This window comes from Meleagris gallopavo, chromosome 3 (assembly GCF_000146605.3).
Source record: "Meleagris gallopavo isolate NT-WF06-2002-E0010 breed Aviagen turkey brand Nicholas breeding stock chromosome 3, Turkey_5.1, whole genome shotgun sequence".
Classification (NCBI taxonomy): Eukaryota; Metazoa; Chordata; class Aves; order Galliformes; family Phasianidae; genus Meleagris; species Meleagris gallopavo.
This window is the reverse complement of record NC_015013.2, coordinates 73,975,843-73,985,020: the sequence shown is the minus strand read 5'-3', so window position 1 is coordinate 73,985,020 and position 9,178 is coordinate 73,975,843. Positions and strand designations below refer to the sequence as shown.

General features: G+C 35.7%; 1 protein-coding gene across 1 annotated transcript in view; it reads left to right on the top strand.

Moving 5' to 3' along the window:
• The window catches only part of UBR5 (ubiquitin protein ligase E3 component n-recognin 5), a 69,004-nt gene that overhangs the window by 16,282 nt on the left and 43,544 nt on the right, over positions 1–9,178 (top strand). The window contains exons 9-14 of the mRNA XM_031552901.1: positions 3,482–3,598; positions 3,680–3,790; positions 4,524–4,678; positions 6,776–6,893; positions 7,798–7,982; positions 8,729–8,838. Of these exons, the coding sequence (XP_031408761.1) occupies positions 3,482–3,598; positions 3,680–3,790; positions 4,524–4,678; positions 6,776–6,893; positions 7,798–7,982; positions 8,729–8,838 (796 nt within the window). The remainder of the gene's footprint in view (positions 1–3,481; positions 3,599–3,679; positions 3,791–4,523; positions 4,679–6,775; positions 6,894–7,797; positions 7,983–8,728; positions 8,839–9,178) is intronic.

Below are 9,178 nucleotides of genomic sequence, written 5' to 3'. Positions count from 1 at the left end.
CTTTTCCCTTTAGACACAGTATAGATAGATTGAAGAGGGAGGTAAACTTCAAATCTTATTTCTGTTTACAGCCATTCACCTCTAATTCCTGCCTTGGTTTTGGCGTTCGAATTGAGAAAAGTAGATACCCAAAAAAAAGAGTATTTGGTCAAATGATTCCTCTCCCAGCCAGATCTTGTCTGGCAATTAGCTTTGAGCTTCTGTGACAGTGAAAAGTAGCAGTTCTTGTCCCTCTCCCTTTGTCACGATTGTTGAATGAAAAGGTCATCTAGCTTGGGAGGAGAGATTTTAGGGTTTTTAGCATAACAGAATAGATTTAGTTCATGTTAGGAATACTGTACTGTGTTTTTCATATAAAACACTGTTGTGTTTTTAAAACGTAACGTTATTATCATCATTATTACTGTTTTGTCTTATTACTCTGCTACTTCAAGATGTTTGTCCTGTTTCGTTCCTTCTTTTTTCCACCCAAGATGGTTTTTTTATTTGTAGACTCAGCAAGTTATGCACTAGGATAATTACTGCAGTCTTTTATTGGATGTATTTTATGGGATTAACTTGCTAGAGTATGTAATTTCATAGTTGTGCAATTTAAGTATATGGAACTTCTTCCCACAGACATTTTTGTGTATGCACTCTTGTAATCCCTAGCTTCCAGTTAAATGAAGGTGTGCCTTACTGGAAGGGCCTCTCATCTTTGTGCAACATTAGTCAATCCTTCTATTCTGTCCTTCAGCTGAACATTCATAGCCCCTTTTTTAAGTTCTGTTGGTGGTATTTCCTGACAGAAGTTCTTCATGATAAATCATGAGGGAGATGATTTAGTTGAAAGGCCATCCCAAGTATTTCTTCTGGTTCAAGAGTCCTAAAGGAGATGCTGGAGATAGTAATGGAAGTTAAAAGCAAGTTAGATGAAAGATTCAAGGATGTGAAAAATTGCTTCGGAATGACCAGTCCTGGTTTCATTTTTTGTTACTTTCACATTTAGCATCTGAGACAGAGCTGTATTATTCTGTGGTAAGGATGGACGGTAAATTTAAGTTTATGAGAGGTAGAGTACCAACAAAACACTAATGTAGTGAAATATGTTGCATACAGAGTTTTTTCCCACCAAATTAGTAAAGTCAGATGTCCAAGAATTCAAAAAAACTAATAGATCTTATTGGACAGTAGAACTGTTACTGCTGTGTCTCTTATCAGTGAAAACCTGTAACATCTGTGGCAGGGCCACTCTGTTCTGTAACAAAGTATGGTGATTTTTTTCCTCCTTGACTATAGTTGGGTGCAAACTGGACTTTATTTTATTTGTTGGAAGTGGGTATGTTCTGTTTAGATAATAGATGTAAAGATTTTAATCAGCAGTCTGAATTCTGAATCATTTTCAAGCTATTTTCTGATCCAGACTCAGAATATAGTTGAATACATGAGACTCCAGTTATGGTACCAGGGCTGTCAAGTCATTTGTGCATCTTCATGCTGACACACTTTTGAATGGCCTTATCACAGAATCATAGAATGGCCTGGGTTGAAAAGGACCACAGTGATCATCTAGTTTCAACCCCCTGCTATGTGCAGGGTTGCCAACCATCAGACCAGTGGTTGTGTGTAACCATGGTCCTGATTAGAACTGTTGATATTTTAATGGGAGAAAAGACTTCGAATGAGTCTCTTTGAATTTGTCATATAGACCTGCTTATAAAAAAAATTATAAAACAGATTAGCAAGAATAAAAAATCATGGTGAAAAATTGCTTTTCCTGCTGAACTTCTGAAGACTCCTTTGTGCTGATGAAATAGAAGCATGTTTTGTTAAGACTACAGTAGGTTCTCTTTTGGAATATGCAATTCTTATATGACAGCAGTTAATCACGACTTGGATTCGCATGCTGGTTCTGTGCTGCATTGGGAGATGCCCTCTGGAGCAAAACTGTTATCACTTAACTAATTTTAGATTCTGTTATCATATTATTAAAGAGAGTTCTTTATGATTTCTTCTATCCTTGTCTGTTGCCATCTTTCTCTTTCCCAAAATATTGGTGAGCATTTTGAACTATTGATAAGAGACATAATAAATTTTGTTATTGAAGGGATATGCTCGTAGTTTTTGAAGTGTCTGTATTTCTGTGCATGAAAATAGTGAAATAAATAAATACTCTTTCACAAAAAAGTGAATCCAGGTTTATGATAACAAAAACCACCACCTATTTTGGTTTGTTTTCTTTTTTTTCCCCAGTGGTGAATTTCTGAAGCTGAAAGGAAAGCCTTGTAATTTAGGGAGCAGATGAACGTACTGCACGGTGGGCTCTGTTAGTGGGTCTGACGTGGGTTCAGCTTTCCATCAGATGGCTGAATTGCTTATATGTCTTATCTTTCAATTCAAAAGAGGCAGTTAAATATGCTGATGTGGAAGATCTCTATTCTACTACAGATTACATGCACTACTTATCATGTGCACGCCCTTTAGATTTTGAAGCTGTAGAAGACAGAATTTTCTATCGCTTGATTTTATACTAGTTTAGGTTATTTTTAAGAGCTATACTTTTCCCCAAGTGAATTTTTACGTCCTACCAGTAGAGAAATTTGGAAAAAAAAAAAAAAAAAAAAGTATTGTAGCTGCCATTGCTGAGGAGTGTTAAATGCTCTGGCCTTGCAAATATTTCTCAATAAGCAGAAGTAAATTTTTTGTGAAGTTATCTGTGTTCACAAATCTGTAATTTGAAATTTCTTTTCATTGAAAGGGGAAACTGAAACTTGAAGAGGTGTGGTTATAACTGTTGAATAGTTGATGTAACACAGATACACAACCAAATGCAAGAGAAAAAGGGGCCTGTAATATCCAAGTGGTGTACAGTACAAGGCATTGAGCAAAGCAATGCTGTCTGAATAGTAGGAAGATGCTGTATGACGTTTGTTAAAACAAGAAGAAAAAAGAGAGAAGAAACCCGTAACTGAAACCCATAACTGGCTTGCTAGATATTAGTGACGCATTAAAATAATATTTAGCACACCAATTTTTTTTTAAATTTGACCTTGTTTGTTGTTATTTCTATTCAGAAGTAGAAGATAGAATTGTATTATTAATGGGGTAGTGGATTTGAAAATTCTTAGATACTTTCATGAGAATGCTCAAGAATGAAATAATGGAATTTCATTGCTTTTTTATTCATTTCAGAAAGCTAGAATTTTAGAAGCAATCTGTTTTTAAGATACCAGAAATAAAGAGATATTCCCATCTCTAATTCCATGAATAGTGTTTTATTCTTAAAATATTGTGGAAATTCTTAATAAATGGCCAGAGTTAATTGCCAAATATTTTCCTGCAATTAAACAATAGAATATATCTAAACACTTTTTCTTTCCTTCCTCACCCTATCAACGGCAATACCGCAGGTTTTCTTGTTGTTTGAGGGAATGCTGAGCTTTAGACAAGCTGAATACATATGTTTTCAAGTTCAACAGACTTCATATGTCTGTTTTTGCAGGATGGAACAAAGTTTATCTCCATTGGAGCCCTATATTCTGAGCTTGTGGCAGTTAATAGTAAAGGAGAACTGTATCAATGGAAGTGGAGTGAATCGGAGCCTTATAGAAATGCACAGGTACTACTTGTCTTTAAGTCCTACCTTCAGAATGTTTTATATGCTTTGAATATCTAAAATATTGTTTTGTTGTTTCCAAAGAATCCTTCCCTCCACCACCCACGCGCCATGTTCTTGGGATTAACCAATGAAAAGATTGTACTCCTTTCTGCAAATAGTATTAGAGCAACTGTTGCCACTGAAAATAACAAGGTAGGAGACATACACTGGTTTCTGAATTTGACAATGCTGGGGTGTTCTTGGTTTGTTTTTTTTTTTTTCCAGTTATTGCAGTGTATCGTAGAGAAGGTGATCCTTCAGCTTCAACAGTAGTAGGAAAATACTTCACTAATTTGTTCATCTCTCTTTGTTTTCTCCTATTGTGGTATAAAAAAGACCAACAAAAAACCAGAGCAAATATCCAATTGATAACTTTTTGCACTGTTACAAGACAACAATCAGGAACAAGCAATGAAAGCAAAAACCCAACTAAGCAACCAAAACCACTCAGATCTGATAGACTTGCAGTTGAACAGTTGAGAGAATATCTGAAGCATATCTGTTTAACCTCATTACCTGAAATGCTTGAGTTCTTGCTATTACAGTAGAAACTGATGTGGAGTCTGGAGCAAAAATGCTTGTTAGCATTCTGTAAGTACTGGAAAAGCTAAGGACGTTGAAACTTTCAGTACTGCAAATGAATTTATCTGAATTCACTTTTCTACCCAGTTGAGTGAATATCAAACTCTGAAGCTTTTGGTTTGGTGAAGTGTAGCAATTTGCTGTATTTTTATGACGCTTGTCGGTATTTTTGTCATCTTTCTATGTCATGTTTTCTGATTATTATTTTTTTTTTTTCTTTTTTAAGTGACAGTATTGATTTTTAAATTTTTTATCTCCCCCACACTCTTTCCATCTTCTGTTACTTTATTCCTTTCTCCCTTAGGTTGCTACCTGGGTGGATGAAACTTTAAGCTCAGTAGCATCTAAATTAGAACACACTGCACAGACATACTCAGAGCTTCAGGGAGAACGGATTGTTTCCTTACATTGTTGTGCTCTTTATACATGTGCTCAGCTAGAGAATAACTTGTACTGGTGGTAAGTAAATATTGTTTACATGTAGTAGCAGCTGTCTTCATGTCCTTACTTGTGAGAAATGTTGCAAAATTATTGGACCGCAGTTCTTTTAGGTTCTGAAGCTCTCCTCTTGAGCTTAGATTCCCTTTTAATAATGTATTTGTTCTCTTCTTTCACGCCTACAGCTTTTTAGCTGAGTTACACCGTCTTTAAGAGAATAAGATTAGTCTTTTAGGGGATGCACACAAGTGTTTTAGCATTTAGTTGTATCAGAACTACATAAAAAAAAAATAACCTTCTTAGGCTTTTCATGTCCTTTTTTTTTTTTTTTTTACTAAAAATGTGAAACTTACCCAAGGTCCACCTTCTTCTGTCAGTTCTGTTAGAAGTTCTAGTCCGTTGTTTGTGTTCCCACTCTAAAGAAGAGAGGAATAACATCAAATGCTCCCTCTAGAACTTGCTGGTGAAATTATCTAACTCATAAACATTGTAATATATAGAATGTTAAAATATCTTAATAATTAAAACATTTTCAATAGAATCCTCAGAAATAAGATACTCAAAAGAGAATTGACACTTATTTGTAATTTGAATGAATTTATTGTATGTTACTAATACGTTGTCTGTATGCATTATTTTTGTCAGATTGTTAGGAGTAGCACACTGTGTTATACATTGTACCCAGAGCTTCAGTAGCTTTTTAGACATGGGTTGAATTAAGTGCTTGAAAATAAGTTGGGAACTGGAGCACTTAAAATTGATTCTATGAAATAGCTTTCTTACTAAATTCTCATTATTCTGGGCAGTCGTAACTAGGCTTGTAGTTAAACACAGCTATATTTTATTCTTACTTCCGGTCTCAGATAACAAAATTACATTTCTGGTTCTTGGTGCTCTTGTTATGTCACTGTTGACATACCTCGCTTAGTTTCTACAGAGTTGTTATTCTGATAACATTGGAGATACTTGCCTGTTAGAAAGCATTGAATTCTAGAATGATTGGTCCAATTTATAAAAAGGCTTGCTAGCCCTTACTCAGAGGGTGGTGAGAATCTTGCACAGGCTGCCCAGAGGAGCTGTGGGTGCCCCATCCCTGGAGGTGTTCAAGGCCAGGTTGGATGGGACACTGGGCAGCCTGATGTGGTGGTTGGTAGCCCTGCCCATGGCAGGGGTCTTGGAACTGGGGAGGCTTTAAAGTCCTTTTCAACCCAAACCACTGTAGGATTTTATCATTTAAATTTCTTTAAAAGGCTATATTTACTTATTAATCAGTGTGTCCTTTCTGGAAATACTGTCAGTGGTTTTATGCTAATCGGATGTAGGGAGAGCCTTCTGCTACTAGTAATGTATTACAATGTATTTAAAGTTGTTTGTAGTACATTAGACAAGATTTTTGGTCCCTTCAACACTGGCAGTTGTTGCTTTTCATCTTTACTTACCATGAAGAAGGAGGGTTAATGTGCAGTGCTGCAATTCTGTAATATCAAAATAAGCATGCTAACTGTGCATTAAGTGTTATTTTCAGCTGAGTGGATATCATTATAAAAACAGTGTTTTGGTTTATTGTATGGTTTTTGTTTGCTTTTTTTTTTTGTCTTGTATCAGCTTGTCTGTGATAGGAGTCTGAAGTCCCTCAGCCATATCCCCAGGGAGGAGGAGAGGCTTTTAAGTTTGTGTTTTTTTTTTTTTTAAAAAAAAAAGTTTACACATCCACCTCTCCAGTAACTGCAAATTCTGACAGTACCCACTAGTCATAGGAAGGAAGGATGCTGTCAAGATAGGAGAGGAGAATGTACAACTTCAAGGCAGTGACTGGAGATCTCTATCTGAGATGGAGATTTCAAAGCACTTCAAACTAAAATGAAAACTTTTCAACAGCTTTGTGTTTGCAGACTCTTTCTATTCCTCCTTCTCCAATACAGTGACTGTTGGAGGTGTATTTGGAAAGTGAGGATGAAGAGAGAAACGTGTCATTTTTGCAGTTCTTTAGGTTTTTGGGGAAAGTGACAAAGGCTTGTATATTGAATCATAAGTACATGAAGCAGAAGGAACAAGTTGTTCAAAGATAGAAATAAAATTTCTTTTGCTGCCTTTTAAAAAATATGTATTTTTCCACAGGGGTGTAGTTCCTTTCAGTCAAAGGAAGAAAATGCTAGAAAAGGCCAGAGCAAAAAATAAAAAGCCTAAGTCCAGTGCTGGTATCTCCTCCATGCCAAATATAACTGTTGGAACCCAGGCAAGTGCAACTATCACCTGATCTTTTTCCAATGTTGTATGATGAGCTTACAAATAATAATAATATAAAAGTCAGGTTCCATTCTTGTTGTGCACAAGTATATCAGTAACTTTGCTGTTAAGGTGGTATACTTCAATTACACGTCTCTGAAGTGAGGTGATGTGACCAATTAATGTTATTTCTTAGTGATATGGTAATTGCTGCAAATGTGGAGGAATTAACTGTACCTATACAGGACGGGGGAGATTTTGTTGGTTTTTAACTCCATGACCAATTTTGTATTTTGAGAAGGTGAAATTTTAGTAATACTGTGACTTTCAGTGTGGTACCTGGCTTTGTAGGTGTGTGAGTTGTTTGATTGTTTGTTTGGTTGTGGGTTGTTTTTTTGTTGTTTTTTTTTTTTTTTTTCAGTTCAGGTATCTGCAAAATCAAGACCTGGGATTTATTACATATTCAATGAATAACTGAATTTGAAGCCTTTATCAAAACGGTTAATAGCTGATTCAGAGAGAGAGCATTCTTTTTTGTGATTATTATTAGAACTAGTGTGAAAGAAAGCTCCCTTCCTCAGGAACATGTTTCTTTTGGTTCCCAATCCGTTCTAGTCAGCTCTGGGATGAGTCTTTGTTTTTGGCTGAATCACTCCCTTTGTTTTTGAGCATCTGAATGTTGTGTATTAAACAGTTACACTGCTAAAGCTGTTGTTTTCAGCTGTGAATTGCACAGTAGTCTCTTTCTTCTAGCAAAGTGCATAGTACATCATGCTGATTTCTCTTTTCACCCGCTTCCATAAGGTTTCTTTCCTATTTTTTGATTACTACATATGTTACCAAGAAAATGCACACATGTGGTTTCCTTTGGCATAATACATTCTTCTCATAGAAACGAATATTTCTATCTGTAGGTGTGCTTAAGAAATAACCCCCTATACCATGCTGGAGCAGTTGCTTTTTCAATCAGTGCTGGAATTCCGAAAGTGGGTGTGTTAATGGAATCTGTTTGGAACATGAATGACAGCTGTCGATTTCAGCTTCGGTCACCAGAGAGCTTGAAAAATATGGAGAAAGCTAGCAAGACTACAGAGGCCAAGTAAGTGTGTTTAGATTGAGAATGCACACACACAGAACATGTATTTGATATTCTTTTGAATTGCTGATTGATGCAGACTTAAGGGAGGCCATGTTTTTCAGTTTCTAGTTTTCTTTCAAACTGCTGAATGTACAGAAATGCTCACTGCTGGAAAGGTGTGTCAGTGATGTAGAAGCACTATGAAAAGCTGAAATGCAGAAGGACTGTTAAATGAGAATTTTTCCTCCGATGTTTCTGAGGTTTTATATTTGAATAACTGAAATTGGTTTTGTTTATGAAATTTGAGGGCTTGAAAAAATAGTTTTCCAGCCCCTCCAAAGTTGGGATGGTTGTTTGGATCAGTGATTGCCAGTTTCTCAAAATAAATTGTTAACTCTTGTTGAAAAACCTGAACAGCAGTTCTTCTGTTTAAGCTTATTGAATAAAGCTAGTAGTTCTTTGTCTCCAGTAAAGCACAAAGGATGTTTATTTACTGTAATGTTATCTATATGTTCCTTTAATGTTATTAAAGGTATTTAATGTTTAAGAAGCAGAACATCATTAACAATGTTGGATGCATAACCATGTAAATTAAGATGTTTGTTCCAAAGTATGAAGCTATTTCACTAAAGCTTTGCTTTTTTTAAAAAAAGTGCTGCTGCTACTTAAAGTATGGCTGGTTTCTTGGATGCAGTGGCACTTCGTCCATTACCATGAAAGAGACCACCTTTTTCTTTCTTAATTTTAAGTAATGATTTTCATTCTAGGCCTGAAAGTAAACAGGAACCAGTGAAAACAGAGATGGGTCCTCCACCTTCCCCAGCTTCCACTTGCAGTGATGCATCTTCAATAGCAAGCAGCGCATCCATGCCATATAGTGAGTAGCGTATAGCTCATAATAACATAAAATATTTCTATAGATAAGAAGCTCTTGTAGAAGGCAGTTCTAGAAAGATACTGTACTAACTTAAGAATCTAATTTAAAAGTGAAAATGCTTTTCATATTACAGTCTGACCCGCAGTACGTGTAAAGGCTTAATAGTCTTTAGATAAGCAGAGAATTATCACCGTTAAATTTAAATGTAGTAGGACTAGCAGTAACTACTTGATGCAAGGTGTATCTAAGCAAATAATACATTTAGTTCTCAGTATCAAAAGTATCTTTGGGACATAATAAAATAAACTCAAGTATGTGAAGTTTGTCCTTTTTTTTTTTT